This window comes from Centruroides vittatus, unplaced genomic scaffold, assembly GCF_030686945.1.
Source record: "Centruroides vittatus isolate TY-2023 unplaced genomic scaffold, ASM3068694v2 contig_349, whole genome shotgun sequence".
Lineage (NCBI taxonomy): Eukaryota > Metazoa > Arthropoda > Arachnida > Scorpiones > Buthidae > Centruroides > Centruroides vittatus.
Genome location: NW_027122172.1, coordinates 2,975,631 through 2,997,029, shown reverse-complemented (window position 1 = coordinate 2,997,029; position 21,399 = coordinate 2,975,631). Strand labels below are relative to the sequence as shown.

At 29.8% G+C, this 21,399-nt stretch overlaps 1 protein-coding gene across 2 annotated transcripts in view; it reads right to left on the bottom strand.

The window, feature by feature from the left end:
• LOC136974429 (calpain-7-like) overlaps nt 1-21,399 on the bottom strand; it is a 58,109-nt gene that overhangs the window by 19,261 nt on the left and 17,449 nt on the right. For both annotated transcript variants that reach the window (XM_067269310.1, XM_067269309.1), the window contains 9 exons: nt 20,597-20,705; nt 19,135-19,298; nt 15,278-15,345; nt 10,413-10,649; nt 5,273-5,486; nt 5,119-5,204; nt 2,914-3,007; nt 613-759; nt 311-538 (listed from right to left, as the gene is read on the bottom strand). In XM_067269310.1, coding sequence (XP_067125411.1) covers nt 311-538; nt 613-759; nt 2,914-3,007; nt 5,119-5,204; nt 5,273-5,486; nt 10,413-10,649; nt 15,278-15,345; nt 19,135-19,298; nt 20,597-20,705 — 1,347 coding nt within the window. The remainder of the gene's footprint in view (nt 1-310; nt 539-612; nt 760-2,913; nt 3,008-5,118; nt 5,205-5,272; nt 5,487-10,412; nt 10,650-15,277; nt 15,346-19,134; nt 19,299-20,596; nt 20,706-21,399) is intronic.

Sequence of the window (21,399 nt, the reverse complement as noted above, 5' to 3'; positions counted from 1 at the left end):
TTCATAGAAAAAAATCTAAAAGATGCGTTTTGTAGATTAATTTAAGAAGTTTTCGTGTAATTTCATTGTTATTCAAGAATAACTCACTTTAAATGTAAAAACATATAAGTATTTTTATATTTCTAACTTTGGCTTTCATAGACAGAAATTTCAGAATGTAATTTAAACATAATTTTGAATATTTTTTTATTTAGATTGCATTACCGACCTTCTACCCAATGACGTAAAATAACAGGTAAATTTGTATAAATAACCAATACATCTAATCTAAATAATACTTGTAAATAAAACTTGTAAAATAAATACACACCATTACTTCTTTTACATCTAGTATGGCATAGGCATGAGTGGGTACAAGACCGGCTCTGTCGGCTTCGACTTCATTTAGTTCACCTGTGGCAACACTCAGTAGCACGTCGCCTTTTGAATGACGGCCGTGTAACATTTTGAACAGATTTTGCTTGTTGAAATCGGGATCTTGTGTGTTTATTGCTATTCGTTCGGGTATCCATCCAGTTAAAGCGTGAAGATCGATGTTCTTTAAGCAAAAGGAATTCCAATTAAATTTAAATCAACATATATATTACAAAAGATAATATAAATGGCACTCACAGAGTTAGAGCCAGGAAAGTCATATCCCCCCATTACTTTCATGTATGCCTTTTCGAGGAGGGAAACCCAAAATTCGTTGCGATTGCTCGAATACGAACACAGTAATTCTCCGTTTTGTGTCGACGGAAGATAATCGTCAATTATTATCTGAAAATGCATCTTAGAATTAATTAATTTGATAAATATGCAGGGTAGCCACTCAAAATTTCAAAAGTTATTCAGCTATTTCCTGGTTTGTCCTAGTAAAAAACAAAACTTTTCATAGTTTATTTTTAATTCTTCACAAGAAGAGCACTTACAATCTTATAATTTATACTTCCATTACAAAACAAAGTAAACAATATTAAACAGTCTGTTTTAGTTTTAATTTTTATAAAATCCAATGAAAAGCAACAAAATTTATGACTCTTGACAAATTATGATTAAGCAATAGTCCGAACGATGTAACGAAATTAACTCGAAAACTGCTTATACAAAACAAAAGGGAAGTGTAACAAGAGTGCGTATTGTCGTATAATTTAGCCCCAACTAACGGAAATTTTTGTCGTCGATACAAACCGACGACCGGATACGGTCAATTATCCAAGTGGATTTAACATGCCGGAATGGAACCGTCCTAGTGGCTGATGATGGTGTGGATAGAATATAGACGATGGCAGGAGTAGACAAAGTAGCTAAAATTTCATTACATTAGTATCCAGTAAATTCTTGAAAGAATGGCACTCAAGGCAGTGGCGTAGCAAACATAACTGGCGCCCGGGGCACGACACTTTATTGGCGCTCCCCTCCCCCTTCCAGAAACACGTATAGTTTGTCTTAGAGACCATTTGGGTGCCCCTCTGCGAGTGGCGCCCGGAGCACGATACACCCCCTTGCACCCCGTCGCTACGCCACTGACTCAAGGAACACAGAATATTTAAAACAAGAGAACCTTCCAGAACTTGTTGAATCGGGCACCATCAATATTACCAAATAATTAGAATACTTTCATCTTTTTGAAGTTCTTCTTCGTATCTCTTTGAATATTTTCAATAAGATTCATTGCATTTAAACTTAAATTTCTATTTGCAGCTTTTATAAGTACTAAACTCTTAATTATAATGTTTTATATTTATTAGAATATCACTAAAAAGGTATAGTTCTCTGGAAGAAAAAGATCAAGGAAAATTCGTAATTTCAGAAATAAATGATTTGCAGGGGAGATGTCGACCAACAGCTGTTCTCAAGGTCAAATAGTTGTAAAACATACTACCGCACGTGTCTCGTTGTGATTTGTTAACAAAATTATAACTAAAGATAGCATTATTACCAATTTGATTTGTTTGCTTCGTTTTTTAAACTCTACAGTGTAGAAAATTAATACATTTGTAAATAAAATACCAAGTAAAATACATTTGTATACAATGTAAATTATTATTAAATAACTTTTGAGTTAGAAAACAGTAATAAATTAAATTGTGTAACATTTTCTGAACAGTAATTGGACGAACGAAACTGAATTTTAGCATCCTATTGAATAGCTGATGTCATGATTACAGTCCATTAAAATATTTACCATATAAGGAAGCTAATCTCTAATTTTAAAAATACAGGTATACCTTGCCTTACGTCAGTAATTGGTTCCTTGGAGAGGCGACGTAAATCGAAAAACGACGTAAGTCGAATTTACTTGTGTAGTTACGTAAGTCAAAACTACGGTGGAAAATGCCAATAATGAGCACTTAAAGACCGTTAAATAAGACGACAACACAGAAACACAGATGTTTTCGTGTTTCGTTCTCTAGGATTTATGATGATTATATTAACATTTACTGTAAATGTACATATTTTAATATGATTTTATGTGCTTTTAACGCTTTTCTAGTGATATTACGACTTCGATATTTGTGGCGGACGGATGTAAAGTCGAATAAAATGACTTAAACTCGATTTTTATTTTTCCGTATACTTTTTTGACAAACGGCGTATAATCGAGAACGACGTAACTCGAAACGACATAACTCGAGGTATACCTGTATTATCATCATCTTTGATACTTAATACAGTTTAGATATATTGGAGATAAAACTTTGTTTTTTCCTATTTTCCTTATTTTAACAATTTATTTTAAGTGCAATTGTAACAGAAATAAAATGAAAGAAATGAGGAAAAAACTGCATTGTATGAAATAAAACTTTCTAATTGCATATGAGTTAAGTGATGTGTTTTCAAATGCAACTTTGTAGGTGCAGATTATATGATTAGACAACGCAATGTGGATTATACACAGGAAATTACAGTATTACAATTTAACAAAATTACCTTTCGTGGTACACCATTTATGTGAAGCTTTACCATATATTTTCCACATGGATTATAAACTGGTTCTCCGGCTCTATTCTGAGGATATATAATGCTGAAAATGAAATAAATGTAATATTAATAAAATAAAATTATATAATTAATTTTTATTTCAAGCATGTATATAAAATATATACACAGTAAACCTTCACATTTTACACTTATTCCCGGAGACGCAAAGACTTTGAGAATTTCATTGTCATAAAAAGTTTGTTGAAAAACACCGACTCAAGCTCTCGAGACAATAATCATTTGATTCGAGGAAACTAGACATCTGGCAGTTTGACTGGTCAAGGTGAAATCTTATCATATTAAGCTATTGAAGATCTTGTTGAACAGTCAATCGATACTGTTGCATGCTCCAGTAATGCACAGGTAGTGTCATGGCAGTTGGGTGTATCCTACAGCACACTGTGGAATGTACTGAAAAAGTTGGTTCATTGTTAACTATATATGCTTGGCCAGGATCAGTAGTTGCTTGACACAAACAGGAAAACATAATTGATCCTTGCATTGTGTTTTCTTACCAGAATAGATGGATATGTGTTGTGGCTGTGGATGATCCTGTGGAATAACAAGACACATTTCATCTTGATGAAACAGTGAATACTCAGAACTGTTGCATTTGGACCACAGAAAATCCTCACCTTTTCTAGTAGATTCCACTGCAGTTGCCTAAGTTACAGTCTTGCGTGGATTCACAGCCACATTTATCTTTGGATCATTCTTCTTCAAAGAACCTGGTCTCGGTGAGGATGATCTGCTTTGTGACAGCTTGAAATACTGAGAGTTGCTTGCCATTTTGTCATAACCAACATGCAATAGTGACAATGCTTGAGTCAACCACTTTCTTACAAAATGGATCATCTCCATATATTGGATGTTGCATACAGCAGTTTCTGCCACAATATTTTACCAATAAGGAGAAATGTTGTTGCAGAGTAATTAATTATGCATTTCCTATATCCAAATATCACACAGATTAAGATTCAGAGAAAGAGGTGTCCCTTTTGTCTCCAGATCTTAATTAATGTGATTTTTGGTTGTGGAGACACTTAAAAAGTGTGGTTTAGCAAGGACATGGTGCAAATTTGGAAACCTCAGAATACAGTATTACACAGTGACCGAAAAGCATCACAAAGGATCAAACGTGGTCAGCCTTTGAACACACTGTTAACTGCCTTCTACTACAGACAGTTGACTACTACTCTTATAACTTATACCTAGCTATTTAAAACTGGTAGCCCACAAACAATCCAGATCCAATTCATCTAGCCATAACCCATGCAGTATCTTTCTAGTAACAAAATAGTTTCATTACAAACAGCCAGCACAATATTGCACAGTTGCAATTAATCAATAATTAGTAAGTACAGTGTATGCTCTAAGATTCAAACATATGTGAGTTATCCACAGTGACGACAATACAACAATCCGATCTGATGATAGAGATTTCAGATGTATGTGCACGTGCAATAATTTTTACGTATTCATTTTATTTATGAACAGTTTAAATGTGGCAATGAGCTTGTAAAGCTCATTGCCACATTTAAACTGTTCATAAGCACAAGCCATAGTACGTATTATACATATTCATCTATCCTTACTGAAAAAAAGACAAAATTACCTTCAAACCAGAAACAAATAGTTATTGTTTGATCTATTTATATAGTAGCGCTAATTGAGAAATGAAATATTAAGCTTTTGTTTTTGCCATTAGACAAAACCAGTGACTAATTAATTTTCTTGGCAGTCATCAGAAAGACTTTGTTGTTGACACAGTTGTTTTTTGGATCAAAGTTGCAAAAATTTCGAGAAATTGTAATATTCTAATAAAAAAATAAACTGTTATTTTTCATTAAAATATTAATATCTTAAAATTCTTTTGTTTTATGTTTATTCCAAAATATAGCAATTTCGTAGTTTTCTTTTATTATTTCCAATTCTAATATTTATGAATAGTTAGATCTTACAAAATTTGGTCCCCCAATAACATTCTAATTAGTGCTGTATGAGGATTATTCTTAAAAAAAAGATTAATTATTAGATTATTTTTAAACAGGTTGTAATATAAATCAAAGGTCTACTGTGTATTGTGTATGTATGTACAATACATGTGTACAAACACACATGTATTTATTATGCAATAACTAATTAAGTTTTTACCTAGTAATAATTTTCCTTTTGAAACGTTTCTCATACAAAGCACTAACAGCTAGAGAAGCAATAAATGAACAATCAGATACAAGAGTCTGAAAGATAATAAGCATAAATTAATCTTAATTTTTAAAACTTTTAGAGAAATTAATTATTATTTTACCTGTTTAATACTAAAACAATCAATGAGCTCAATTATTTTTGGACCAGAAGATATGTCTTCGGGTCTTATCCACCTTTTGAATGACGTCTTCTGTTTGGGTGAAAGTGCCAACTTGCCATCTTTATCCGTAAAAGGTAACGGGTAGGCAAATTTTTCTTTTAAATCAATTGACATAAAAGGTACATATTCACGACCATTAATAAATGAGGTTATTCTGAAAAAACACAAAAATTCTCAATTAATTGTTGTAGTTATTATCTAAATTTTTCATAATAATAATGATATGAGATGATTAAATAAATAAACAAAATATAATCTGAAGAATTTTTAGCATCAGTATGTATACGTGGTACGATCCAAAAGTTCAAGGACTGCAGTAACCTATGACAACAAAAGCATGTATTTGAAGTTACAGCGTATGAAATGGATTCTACCAAACCACCTCTACGTGTTCGGATTAATTCCACCCATGTCATGTGATTAAACCACGAGCACTGCTGTTTTTTCCAGAGATAGTTACCTTTGTTCTGCAACGTAATAAAAGTGGAGTTTCAAGAACAACTTCCAACATTAAATTTTGTCAGCGTTTAGGTAAAACACTTATGGAGACTTTAAAATCGCTAAGAAAGGTGTACGGTGATTCTACCATGGCAAAGTCGAAATGTTGGAGGTTGTTCTTGAAACTCCACTTTTATTACGTCGCAGAACAAAGATAACTATCTCCGGAAAAAACAGCAGCGCTCGCAGTTTAATCACATGACATAGGTGAAATTAACCCAAACACGTAGAGGTGGTTTGGTAGAATCCATTTCATACGCTGTAACTTCAAATACATGCTTTTGTTGTCGTAGATTACTGCAGTCCCCGAACTTTTGGATCGTACCACGTATATACCATATTTGCTCGCATATAAGACGACCTCGCATATGGGACGAAGTGTGACTTTAAAGATCAAAATAAAGAAAATTAGATTTATTAATACAATTCTAATTTTATTTCATTTAATCACAAGTAAAATATTAAATGCACATAAATGCACACATTGTCCTGCAAAAATTACTTAAACTTTAAAAAATTAAACTTTAAGGAAAAATCTTGTAAAATCAACAACATAATTTGTTCATATAACACTGGATAATCGGAAACCTATTTTTTGCCAATTCTTAACAGTCGAATCCACTCTCCGTCGATTACACTTATGTGTTTTCCAAATTTTGATTTCCAAACAATCGTCTGTTTTCACGTGGGAATGGACTAAAACATATCAGGCTCCCGTGTGATTTTGGTATTTCAAAATGGAATTCAATTCAAAAGCTTTGCTTTTCCTATTGCTATTCATCTTTACTCCCGACAATATACAAGAACAATTCAAACGACCCAGATAAAATACTTATGTTTTTAAATACAAGAGGATAAAGCATCCGGTAAAACATGTAAATACATGGTTGACAAAAATTATCTGCAAAAACTCAAAGAATCTTTTGCTTGCGCACATAGGATGACCTAGGAATTTGAAGCTGTGATAAATGAATAAAAACTTCGTCTTATATGCGAGTAAATACGGTATTTTAAATACGGTACATATCAAACCATAATCATACACTGACGACTTAGAGCCGTCGGGACATATGTGTAGTTTCGGCACTATTGAGACAGCCAAAGACCAAGAGACCCAAGTGTTTGAGGCACAAATATAAACACTGTACCTATTGTATAAATTTTATACAATTGTGCACTTACTACAGTATAGTTGAATCTGCTGTAATGTGATAATTACATTCCAAAAATCACTATCAAAATAATAGTCATTATTTCAATTGAAAAATGAAGGGGATCAGCTTTCTTACAAGAATTATGATGACGAAAACATTTTTTCATAATAATAAATATATGTTGATATTAAGAAATTGTCCTATTATTTCAAACATAAAAATCTATTAACTCTAATAACAACAAAATTTAAGCAATTAGAAAATTCTAAATATTTGACTTTGCTAAAAGTGAAATAAGCTTCAGTTACTATAATAATTAATTAGTAACATTGAATTTTTATGATACAGTGGAACCTCGGTATACGTCTGCTTTAGAACACGTCCTGTTTGGACGAAACAAATTTTGCTCGGTATATGACTTAATTCGATTATACGCGCCATCTATGAACAAGTAGCACTATCGAGTTACTAGACCAGACTAGACGTTCGTGGTCCCACGGTTTATAACTTTGTTAAATTTCTTCTGATTTTAATTTGTAAGTAAAATTTTATTATTTTTATTAATCACGAATTGCAAAAAGGCAAATGAAAAGCAACAGAAAACTAAAAAAAATGACTTGAATCACAATGGAACTGAAAAAAGAGATTGTCGAGAAATATGAAGGTGGCATGGGTGTTCGAGATTTAACTGTTGCATACCCTATTCCGAGAAGGACGATATCGACAATCGTCAAAAATAAAGACATTATTAAATCTGCTAACGTTGCGAAAGCGGTTTAATCAATTTCTAAACAGATTATTAGTATTAAGGAGAGTTTGATTTGATTTGATTTTCATTTAATGATTTAAATAATATAATACAAGATACTGTAATAACTTTAAAAATCTATAATAAAATTTATTTTTTTATTAATGTGCTCAAACAGTGTTTAAATTATTTTACAACCCCATTAATATGTCATACCAAGAGGGAGGTTTTTTACATGAGAATGGATTAATCATTTTTACATTACTTCTTATGGGAAAGATTGGTTTGGTATATGTCCTATTCAGTATAAGACAAAACATCGGGAACGGATTAAGGTCGTGTACCGAGATTCCACTGTAATAATAAAACGGAAGTTTCTGTAAAGTTCTGTAATTGTAAGAAGAAAAAAAGCCAAATGAAATAATAAAATGTTCTGTATAGAATGCTATAACTAATGTGTGTATGGCAGCAATTCTTGAAGTTATATGGTCCGTGGACCACTTAAACTGAATCATGCAGACCACCCACACTCCTTTATCTACATCTTATCCTATAAAAAACCATCTTAAATGCATGCCAATAATTTTATTTCTTCTATAATAAGCAATAAAGATGCAAAAGATTAATATTTGATTGCTTTTTGTTTTTTTTTTTTCTTCTATTGCTTTTTCTCGGCTATAGGTCATAATTTGAGAATACCCAGGCTCAACATTAAAACCTATCAGATAAATGAAGCTTATCGATCTTTAGTTGATATAAAATTGTATGTAATGTTTAGAAAAATTCCTCAAACATAAATTAAACCTTTTTAATAATTCTATCAATAGCATTAAAAATATAGACATGTTTATTGAAAACCTTAAAAAACTTAATATTAATAAAGACAGTATAATATTTTATTTATTAAAGTGGTATAATATTTTATAATTGTTACGTTGACGACTGCTTTGTTTTTACAACCAAACCTTAACTGACCCCAAATTACGTATGACTGTGCAAACAATATAGAAAATAACCTATGCTTTGATATTGAAATAGAGAACAACAACATGCTAAATTTTTAGATGTTACAGTGCAAAGATTTAGTGATTCAATCACTTTCAAAAAGTACATTAAACTCTGTGACACTGGAAAGGTAATTAATTTCTACACCAGTGCTCCTATGTACATAAAAAAGAATATTTTTCAGTATGTATTAACACTAAATTAAAACTCATATTAGTAATATAATAGACCAAAACAATGAAATTCACAACAATTATATCAATTTCGGTTTTGTGTGGTTTTCACTTTCTTGAATTAATACTAATTAACACCTCAATAAGAATCATTTACGTTATTGTATTAGCTTTGGATCTAAAGTTCCTGTAGTTCTGTGATAATTACATATTATCTTCTTCACGAATCTATCACACAAAGAAAACTGCTTTTTAAAGAAGAGTCATTTTGATTGTTTTCAACAGAAATGCATTTTCGACTGAATTTTGTTTGACAGATCCGTGAAAAAGATAATTTCTATCATTTATGTTGTTTATTAAAGTAGTTCCCTTCATTAATGTATCACTTGTTGACAATATGAATATGCTGTAACTAACAAGATAATTACATTATACTGTTTTCAAATAGCTTTTGTGACAGTTTTGGCTTTAATTTTTGACACAATTGTGTGTTATCTATGTTTAGATTAGCATTATCGTTAAAAATTATATTTTTGCAACATTTTGCTACTTAAATATAAATATTCAATATTATATTTTGTTTATAATCAGCAACAGTTTCACAGTATAGATGGCTTAAACTTTTGCCTAGAGCTTCCATTTTGGGGCTTCTGACATATACGAATACAAGGTGCGTCTGAAAAGTTCGGTGAATGGACCCATAGTTGAATAACCGTGCTGGTTAGTATGTTGCACTCACGCAGATGTAGTGAGAGACTTGCCAGCTAGTGCCCCCCTAGCGTCAAAATCACAATAGTTAAACAGAAGTGCGCGCAGCAAACAATGCAACGCAGTCAGTGTGAGAAGGAGTGTCACTGCAAAATGGAGCAATGCATGAACATTACGGCACTTCCTCGCTACACGCCAGGTGACAGTTCTTCAACACACTCCATATTCTCCAGATCTGGCACCTGCAGATTTCTTCTTGTTCCCCGCCTGAAAGGCCTACGCTTTTCCGACATTGCGCAGATCCAACAACGTGTGACAACGGTGCTTCGTGCAATACCGAAAGAAGTGTTTGCTCACAGCTTCCGGCAGCTGTACAACAGATGTCAAATGTGAGTTGTCGCTAATGGCGATTACTTTGAATGCCAGTAAAAGTATTTTGTTTGTATCTCTTGTTTCCTTTATTTTATGAGACCATTCACTGAACTGCTTAGACACACCTTGTATATATTTTCTGATAGTTGGCCTTTATCAAAAATCTTGTAATTCAATATTTATGTAATATATTATATAAAGTTACATAAAAAAAAAAGTGTTTCACAAGCCTCACACAATCTAAAATTACCACTGCTTATAATATCATTCCTGTGAAGTGAACAATTTTAATTTATTCAAGTAATAAATATTTATATAAAATATAAAATTAGATTATAATAAAGTATAAATTTGAAAAAAATAAAATCTAAATTTGTTTAAATGCACCAAAATGTTTAGAAAAATAATATATATATTTTTACCTTAAAACTTCTAATTCTTCTTTTGTATAAGATTGGCTTCCACTAACATGAAGCTGATTTTTATTTGTTGTTCTGTTCTGCTCTATGTTTTTTGGTTTCGGTTCATCATTAAATAAGCTTCCAATACCTAACGGAGGGATTACTCTTCTGTTTTGAACAGGACTTACAGCTCGAGGAACTCTAGGAGACTGTATGGACGTTTCAGTAGGTGAGATTTTCTTTTTCAATGCTTCGGCTCTATAAAATTATTTTCCTTTTAAATATTAATTGTTAAAAAAATGATAAAATCTGTACACAAGGTTATTTCAATAAATAAAAACTTTTTGCATTAAATATCATTATATTGGATAGTGTTTCTTACCAACTTCATTTTTAACTAAGCATTTATTAAAACAGCTATACCAAACAAGATGCAATAGAATAAGGTTAACACTTTCAGGACTGACATTTCGTTGCATGTCATAATTCTGTGGACTGTTTAAACCTTTCATTACAATCATGCTATTTGAAAACAAATAACTTTATGGCTTTTATTATTAGTCTATGTTAAAAATTGTTTTTTCCCATTTAAGTTGATATATAATAGTTTGATTATAAATAATTTGAATTTAATGTAAACAAATAAAGATTCAATCTTTTTTTATAATTGCTCTGTTTGAAAGTTTCTGCTTGAATATGATTAAATAATGGTTTATTTTCCTTCAATTGGTTGATTTCTACTATTCGACAAAGATTTATAATAATGTGTTCACTAGAAGTTTAGTTTTTGAACTTTTTTCAATGCTGTCCCACCTTTTCATGGTAATTAAGCTTAGCAATCCATAGATAATAAATTTAAACTGCAATACTTGTGATATTTTGATTATCTGACCTGAATCCCAGTCAAATTCTTGCAAATGTTCAATACATGATATTAAAAGAATAAAACATTATATAATTTAATAATAATATTAATAACTCTGACATAATATTTCCACAAAAGTACAGGTTGCAAAAAATTTGATAAAAATTGAAAAAATTAAAATATTTTATTTTAAACCTTGTCAATAGATAGTGCTAAGCATTGTATTGCCTAGCCAAAGGTCCTATGCCCATAGGTATTACAGGCAAATACATTTTAAAATGATAGTAAACAAATGAACAAATGATATGTCGTACGTTCGTCATCCTTTGGGTGTTCGAGGTCAGACGTGTCTAGTACGTTCGTCGGGTCAAAAGTGTTAACCTTATTGCCAGTTGTACCGTAAAATTGTTATGATACAATGCATAAAGACTAATAGAATGCAAGTGAATTCCATGTTTTCACATCTATGAAAAATTGTTTGACTAGTAGAGGATTTGCAAACAATAGTAAAGTGCAACAAACCATTATACATTGGAAGTAATATCTCAATGTCATGCTACACCAAATGCTTAGACAGGTATGAAAATTGTGTGCGCTTAAATCACATTTTTGGTTTTACATTCAAATAAATTCAATGCTATCTTGTTATTTTATTTATCAAAACACTTTTCAATATTTCAATTTTTGAAACTTTTACTTATCCTTATTATTTTAAATTAAAAAAGTGAAAATATTTATTGTTTTAACAAAAACAAAGACCAATGCAGTAAAACAAATCTTCATTTGCAAAAACAGAAACACGTAAATATTAACAGTTTGAGAGGTTTTTTTTATTATACATTAATCTAAAAATTTAAAGAATTCAACCAGTATCATTAATATTATAAATATAATAATAATTTATTTATATATTTAATGTCTACAGTCAAAGCTCAATGTAGCCCCTCATAGCATGCTAATGAATACACACAAATGGATCATACTCTTAAATATTAAATAGAGGATTTTTTTTCAGCCTCTGTAAATTACTAAACATATGATTTTGCATTGAAAAGGGTATCACCGAATTATGTGACTTTCAAACTCTGAATTTGATGTCAATTTCAGAAGAAAACAAATGGTGGCACTATATTGCGGTTTATTTGTATACTAAAAAAATATACAGTTACCTCTCATTATCTGAATCTAATATATTTCCAAAAATGATCCAAATATTGGGAATTTGGAGAGATTTTTTCATTATTTCTTATGGTAAAAATTCTAACTCATTCCTGGTTTATCCAAATAACGCTTATCAATTTCCCCAGACAACACTAAAATTCTCGAAAACATCTATTTACTAGTCAATCATGACTTTAGCATGATATTAAACATAACAAATTCCAATTATCTTACTTATAAACATTTAATAAGGGTCATTAAAGAATATATTTTTAAGAAGTAAAATGCAATGTAAGTTTTTACAGTTTTATTCCTAAGAACTAAATTGATTTTTCTTTAATATGCAGTATACATCAATGCAAATGTTGTAATAAAACTTTTTGTGCTGTATTATTACTGTATAAAAAAATAGTACAAGGAAAATAAGTGAACAAGATAATACACTTACTGTAATAAACAATCAAGTATAAATTTTCAGGATTTTACTGAAACTGTGATAAAAATTGCTAACTGGAACAACTGCAGTAGATACAGATATAATGCCAATGAACAGATGCTGGGAGTGGAATTGGTCCCTACCTCCCACATTTACTAATGTGACTTTCATATTTTTTCACAAATTCATTTCTAATAAATCTATAATACCAGACTTATTCAATTCAGATATCATGATAGATACTAAAGATGCATTGTTTATTGTATTTGACATTTGGATACAGCTAAACATTTTAAAAACATTTTTCCTTATATTTCTTATATTGAATATTTTATTTAAATAACATTTAATTCCGTTAGTACAGTAGAGCATCGATTATCCGACCTCCGATTAACCGACTTATCGGCTAACCGACCGCGTTCTAGTCTGCAAATTCAAATGTCCGCTAGTGATGTGGCGCTACAATATTTGGTTATGTCTTGGCTACTTTAATATTATTTTCGTTAAATTTTTGCGTGTTTTAGCTGGCAGCACTGGCTCGACCATGAAAGGGAGGCTAGTATTTAAACCAGGCCTAATACACTATACTAATAATGTATTTTTTCATACTTTTCGGTTATCTGACTTTTCAGTTATCCGACCAACACCCCTCCCCAATTGAGTCGGATAATTGATGCTCCACTGTAATTCATTAAATCTTTCTATAAAACTTATTTTCTCTTTATGCTTTTACATATTATTTTCTTTTAATTTTTAAAATAAAGAATTGAAAACTTATTTATATAATTATAAAAAATACTGTAAACTTAATCTATACTAGGCATGGAAAAGACATAAATCACAGTCCACCAATGGACCACAAGAAAATTTTGGGGTAAGATTTTCTCTCATGATGTCCTTTTCTTTACTCACCAACTCTTCATAATCTGCATCAATTTACATGATCTAACATTAAAATAATATTTTATATTGATTGTTTAAATGTGTTTTGATTAATAAATACATTATCTGTAATTATTATTATCAAGGCTGATATTTTTTTTAGTAATTAGGTGAATGTGTGACTTGGAATGAATTATAGATAGTCCTTATCTTAAAAATCTACCCATCATTGACTTAACCAGTTCTTTGAAATGCATTATAAGCTATCACAAAACCCACATTACTGAAGTACAGTGATACCTCGGTTTTTGTCGATAATCCGTCCGAAAACAATTGACTAAATCCGAAACCGATGAAAACCGAAGCAATTATTTCCATATGAATCAATGTAAATCCAATTAATTTGTTCTAGACACTCTAAAATACATACCAAAAACACATTTTATAGAGAATTAATATAGTGTTAAATACTAAAAGCAATAAGAAATTAACATAAAAGACTAATTAGCATAAAGATAAAAGCATTAAGATTAAAGATAAGATAATTAGCATTAAGATGAAAGAATGAAATTGTTTGGCTAGACATGCAGGGTAATGTCTTGTCTTGTAGAAGCTTCTAGCCCTGTATCACCCTGTGGTAAAGTGTGACATGATTGTCACGTAATAGTAGTTGTATGCATTTATAATGCAACGTTGTATCGAGGGGAATAATGCCTTCTGAGAAATCCGTTTAAGGGTAACTGGCCCTTATTTGGGTGTTACAGACATGGAGAAAACCCGGAAAACTTCACATGGCCAGCCCACCCTGGCGAAGCATGAACCCAAGGCCAAACTCCCAGTGTTCAGGGAACAGAACCGTTGGCCAATGGTGGGCCGTCACGGGGTAATGTTCACACAACGAGAAATAATGCCACACTGCGCCAGAAAACGTGGGAGTCGCCCTTTGTTTTTTCGCAAAATTAGCAGCGAGGTCACTTGAGCATGCCAACGAAATCTGAGGCAATTGACAAAAACTGAGACAAATTTTTCGTGAAAAAAATAGATGAAAACTGAGGTATTACTGTAGTTATAAAGTGTGTTTTCCATTCTGAAACCTAGTTTCAAGTCAAAGCAGGATTATTAAAAATTTTTATGGGTAATCCAATAGAAATAATCCCATTTGTAACCATACAGCAAAAACCATGTTGGGCACAAACAAAAGACTATCCTCTGGATTGAGAAAAGAAAAGTAGTTGCAAAGAAAATGTCCTATTTCATCCAAGTCAAGTGTCATAAACTGAGATTATGTTCCAGAAATACAATTTCAACTACATAGTAGCACAATGGCCAGATATGACTATTATGATACTACATAGATATGCCCAATAAAAAAAATTAACATTTAAATATGACATTTCATACATTATTAACAGAAAATTTATATCATTTACAGAAGGGGAAGAAAACATAAAGCTAACCCTATAAAATAAAATCTACAGTACTGTATATGTTTATAAAAATGTATATTTGAAAACAATAGCATGAATTTACAAATCTTATTACCTTTCTAATGCTTTCTCAGCAAGATTGGTAAGTTTGGCATGTAATCCTTCTTGAGTAGCATTTTTTCTCTTAAAGAAAAATTACAAAATTGTATTAAAATTATGAAATTTACAAACAAATATAATTAATCAGAAATTAATATGAATTTAAGTTTTCTGATATATGAAATTTAAAATTTATTTTCAAATTAAATTTATGTATAATTTGTTCCAAACATTTATTCTTTGTAAGAACTAATATCTCCGAATGTCAAATGACTAAACTGCAAGGATGCATGAACATAAAATGTAACAATACAAAACAAAATTGTCCATCTCTTACACAATAAGGTAAAGAATACATATAGAAAGGAAATGATATGACTAAACGACGATAAACAATTAACTTGCAATAACCTTAACAAGAGTTAAGTAAGAAATTGATAAAAACTGACAAAAATAATTAAAGATACTTAAGAAATTTTCTATAAATAAAATTTATTTGTTAATTATATTTAATAATTTCTTTAGCAAATGAAAATATAAAGAGATATCTATGTCAAAATAATTTAATAAATGAATTTTAAAGAGAAATGTGAAAAACGTCATCGTTTAACATCAATTTCTACTGAATCTACTTAAAGTGCACTAGTATGAAAAATAGGAAATAAGTCAACGGACAAAAGCGATCTAAATAACACTTTCTACCGAAATTTATAAAATGCATTTATCTCTATAATATATACATTTAACTTCTTGGAGTTTAAAAGAGAATTATAACAAAAACAAGATGCTTTAATTGAGGATTACTTACAAAAGAGTTTGAGTGCTTTCAAGTATTAAATTATCATCATCAGAAACAATAATTTGAAAACAGAACACAATTCTTAAAAAACAAAATTTTCTCAAATCTATTGCTGTAGTTACAATAAAATAAATAAAATGAATATTCATCAGAAATAATAATATTTAAAACCTGGAAGTGGACTTAGGTCTAGGAAAACTAGGCAGTTGCCTGGAGCCTAGATCTTACAAGCTTGTAAATCAATTTGTAAGTTTACATCAAATCATGTAAATTTTAAGTGTATAGTGAATGATGTGATTATGACGACATTTGTAACATCTCTAAGGAGTCCAATGTTAAAGATAACAAATAAAATTAATTGTTTTTTGTTCTATATTGCAAGTTTTGCTAAAAACTTGCAATATAGAAACTTTTTAAGCCTGAAATTTCTTTAATTTAACAATAATAAAAACTACACTAAATAAAAATAACATTAAATAAAATAGTAACAAAGTCATCTGTAAATTTTCGTTCAATGGAGATTATTTTTTTAATAAAATTGAAGACAAAGTCTGCCCAAAAGGGACCACCATTTATTTTTTCTGTGTTCCAGACAATACACATTCTTGGCGACTGACCTTTCTTTGTAAGCTACGTATTGTCACCAGGGGCAGCTTTCTTCAAATCTACATTTTCCAGCATTTGCTTTTAGTAGATAAAAGCAGTAACACCCCCAATAAAGGTATGATGGATGCAAGCAAGATGTCTGTATGTCACCAGTTCCTTTTTTAGAAATTACTTGTAATTTTAATTGGATATATATATATATTTTTTTAAAAAGGACTTTTTTAACTTCTGGCGACAAGTAGCCTATAAAGAAAGGTCAGTCGCCAAGAATGTGTATTGTCTGGAACACAGAAAAAATAAATGGCAGTCTCTTTTGGGCAGACTTTGTCTTCAATTTTATTAAAGTAACAAAATCTTTAGATGTTTAAAAAAACTCTAGAAAATTTTAGGCATTATTCAATTACTTAGTCAGATTATTATTAAAAATATATTCCACAATCAAATAATAAAACTTAATACAAAAGTTAAATCAATCAAAATTAAATTGCAGGAAACAAGTTTGTCAATCTCATAAAAGCAATTCTGCAAAATTCTAATTTATTCATAAACAAAAGCTCTTAACGATTTCAGCATTTGAAAAGTTGTTTAATATTTTACATTCATTTTTTATTATTAAATGGTATTAATTGACAATGACCTGTTGATTTTTGTAACAAAATAGTCCTTTTGCCTTTACATCAAAAATTTTATGAATGAACTATTCTCATTATAAAAATATTAACTATATAATCAATTAAGCATTTGGTTCAAACACAACCAACAACAGACTTATCATACACTAGCCCGTGTATGCTTACTGGAGAGGAACAGATGTAAAAAAGACAAAATGTATTTTCTTAAAAATTGTAGGTAGGATATACTTTATATATCTTTATATATGTTAATTTTATGATATTTTAATTGTGTTTTTTATATACTATTGTAAAAACGTAAAATTCTTAATGGTGTCGTGTGTTCAGAAGAACCAGCTTCAGTTTTTTTTAAAAAATGCAGTATAAATGTGGTGTTTCATATACATAATTCAAACATTTAAATCATTTCTAAATTCTGTTCAAAATAAAGATCAAAAACATTTATCAAAGAATTCTAACATTGGTTTCATTAATTAGTTTTTCTTCTTTTTTATTTTATTTAATATTAAATCTCCTTTACATTAATTTCATATTTAAATCAATAATATTTGTAAAAAAATACACAAGATAAGTACAATGTATAACTTTTTCTTTTTTTTAATATTGGCCATAATTATTTCTCATTTAAAGTTTTTAATCTCTCTGATACATTCATTAGCTATGAAAATATACAAAACCTGGCACTGTAGAGTATGCCCACCAGTGGCCAAGCAGTCTTCGTACCCCGAACACTGGGAGTTTGGTCGTGGGTTCACGCCTCGCTCGGAAAGGGCCGACCACGTGGAGTTTTCTCCATGTCTGTAATGCCTAAATAGTGGCCAGTTTCCCTTAAAAAGACCTCTCGGATGGCATCCCCGTAGGCAGATCGCCCAAGTGTTGCATTGCCATAACTTAACAAACAAAGAACACTTTAGAGTAATAAATAATAACTGCTTTTTTAGTACACAAAAATACCTAAATTTGAATGGAATGCTCAAAGCACCTGCAATCTCTTGAAAGACAAATCTAAAATACGGAGAATGCCTTATTCAGTCCACATTATTTGAAAATAATTATTGTTCTTTGTTGTGTATCAATTTGATCATCATTCTAGTTCTAAGTCTATTAACTTTCATTAATAAATCTAGCAACTCTATCTTAATAATCTAAGAAACAAAAAATAGTATGTTTAAATAACTTATAAGAGCAGAGAAACATATAATATAATAAACATTTTTGGAAAAAGTAATTTTGTAATTACATGAAGCTAGAGTAGCTAGCTTCACATAATTACTTAAACAAATCAAATATTTTTCTCGGCATTCAAAAATAGATTGACCGCATTGTACTTGATCCATTATATTCAACGTATTTAACGCTTGGTGGAAATCATTTGAATTTGAAAGCCAATAACATTCTGATATTTTCAGTGTATGTTTATTACATAATTTTTCTATTATATAATAGAAAAATTATTTAATTAGTTACATAACAATTTTTAATATTCTCAAGATCTCAAATAAGACCTCAAAATAAAGACGAGTATTGTAATTTGATTGTGGTCAAGAAATAAATAAAATGAAATCATATATGGATTCAATTATTATTTTTTAATCCTTCCTGTATAATGTGAATTTTTACACCTAAAGATATTGTTGCAATAATAACAAAATATGTTAAAAATACATTCTTCACAATTAATCAGTTTTTATAACATAACAAATATTTATACAGAATATTAAATAAATAAATGAATTAATATTTTCACAAATTATCAAAACTCCTAAAATTTTTATTAAGTAATAATAAATAAGAATTATTATGAATTATAATTTTGTAATATTTTTAAGTACCTACTGCTGTCAAACAAAGTTCCACAGCTTGAGAGTATAGTTCTATAGCTTCTTCATTATTATCTGCTTCGTCCTCATCAAATGCCTGATGAAGGAGAAATTCGGCACGTTCTAGTTCTGACTGCTGATTATTTTTCTTAGTTTGCAATTGATTTTGACAAGAAAACTCTGAAATATGTATTAAAAAAAATCAAATTTAATAACCCTATCATTTTTAATTAGCAGATTTAAGTTTTCATTAACTAAAAAGATTAATGTACTAAAGTATTAAACTGCAATAATTTTAAATTAATTCAATCAATAAGATTTTAACTTGCAAACATTAACAACTATTTTATTTTTGATGCTTAAAAGCTGAAAATGAATTGAAAAACTTGGAAATATTTCCTTTTAATAAATTTTCATTTAATTAAAACGTACTTTTACATACAAACTTTTTAACTCTTCCATATTATAGGTAGTAAAAAGGCATTTTTTATATCTGTCAGAGGTTTGACCATACCTGTAATAGAGTTGCTGGGTGGCAAAGAAATAGAGCTCAACAGTTATTTGAGTCAAACTATCCAAAAAAATTTCTGAATCCAAATTGGATTCAAACCTGAATCTCTCAGAGAGGACGGCTAATCCCTTTACTAAATCAGCTTCTTTATATACTATTTTATATAGAGTGATTAAATGAAAAGTTTGCTTATGAGGAGTAGGCTTAGTGATGCTGTAAGCCAATCAGGCTTGTTACTATTCTGCTACATATTACATGACAAACAAATCTTGAGCATTTATTTACTACTAACTAGAGAGAAATCAGGAATGGGCAACCTTTTTCTATGTAAGGGCCACATTTCAAGACTTTTGAACTGACGCAGGCTGCATACAAGAGAAAAGAGGAAAACAAAAAATGTCAGTAAATCACAATTATTTATTCATATATAATTATAAATTAGCATAGGTATACTTAATTTAGCTTCTGGAACCTATGTTAACGTAATATATAGGAAATATTTCGTTAAATATTAGTCACTGCTAGTTTTAAATTAGTTTCGACGTGTCTGTTAGCCAGTTTCTTGTTTTAATTTTTACTAAATTCATTGCAGAAAAACAATTCACATACAGGAGTTCTAGAAAATAATGTTTGAATTTTTGTTGCATATTTCCTTAAACTGGGAAATTGATATATTTATTCATATTTTATGCAATGCGGGTCGCAAAAACTATTAATGCGGGCCCGCAGGGATGGGCAACCTGCAGCCCTTGGGTCACAGATTGCCCATCCCTGCTCTAAATAGACAAATCAGCGGTATGGAAAATCAGTCAGACATCACAAACGCCCATTATTACCAGGTCTACTCCTTTCAAGTAAACTTGCATTTAATTATCTGGATTATTATTATAAACTATCAAACTTAAATTACTGTTTAATTGGAATTTAAACACATTCTTTCTTCTATTATTTAAAAAAATTAACTCACTTGTCCTTTTTAATTCTTCTACTCTCTTCATATATTCATATTTTTTCTCATTAAGATTGGGCACAGCTGATCCCAGTGATTGTGCAACATTCAGTAACTGTGCAGCTTCCTGTAAATATATATTTTATGTAAATTTTTACATTTAGAAACAGAAAACTTAAAATATATCATTTTTTGGAAATAATTTTTAAATAAATACAATATCCAAAAAACTGGAGAAAAAGATAACTAAAAGGAAAACTGCCTTTCTCAATTTCAGCAAATTCAATTTAATAAAGAAAAAATTTTTGATCTAGATTAATATATTTTTATCAGTTACCACAAGAATAGAATGATCTAAGAATTAGAATACAATTACAAATTTAAGATTTGACTAAAAATGTATTGTTTAAAGTATGCAATTGGGAAGCCAAATTCAATATGAAATCGATATTGAGGTTACAATAAAATAGAATGATGAAACAAAAGTTATACATTAGATAAAATTTAAAAAAACAAAATAAAATTATAGTGTTTGCTAGTCATCATATTACAGTTCATATAATATATATTTCATTATTTTATTTTATTCTATCATACTGTAACTCCAATATGAATTTTACATTGAATTTGGCTTCACATGTGCACACTTTAAACAGTACATCTTTAGTCAAATCTTAAATTTTGTAACTGTATTCTAATTCTTAGATCATTCTATTCCTGTAGCAACTGATGAAGATCTATCATTCTATATCAAAAATATTTTTGTTATTAAACTAATTTGTTGGAATTAAGAAAAGTTGTTTCCTTTTAGTTAATTTTCG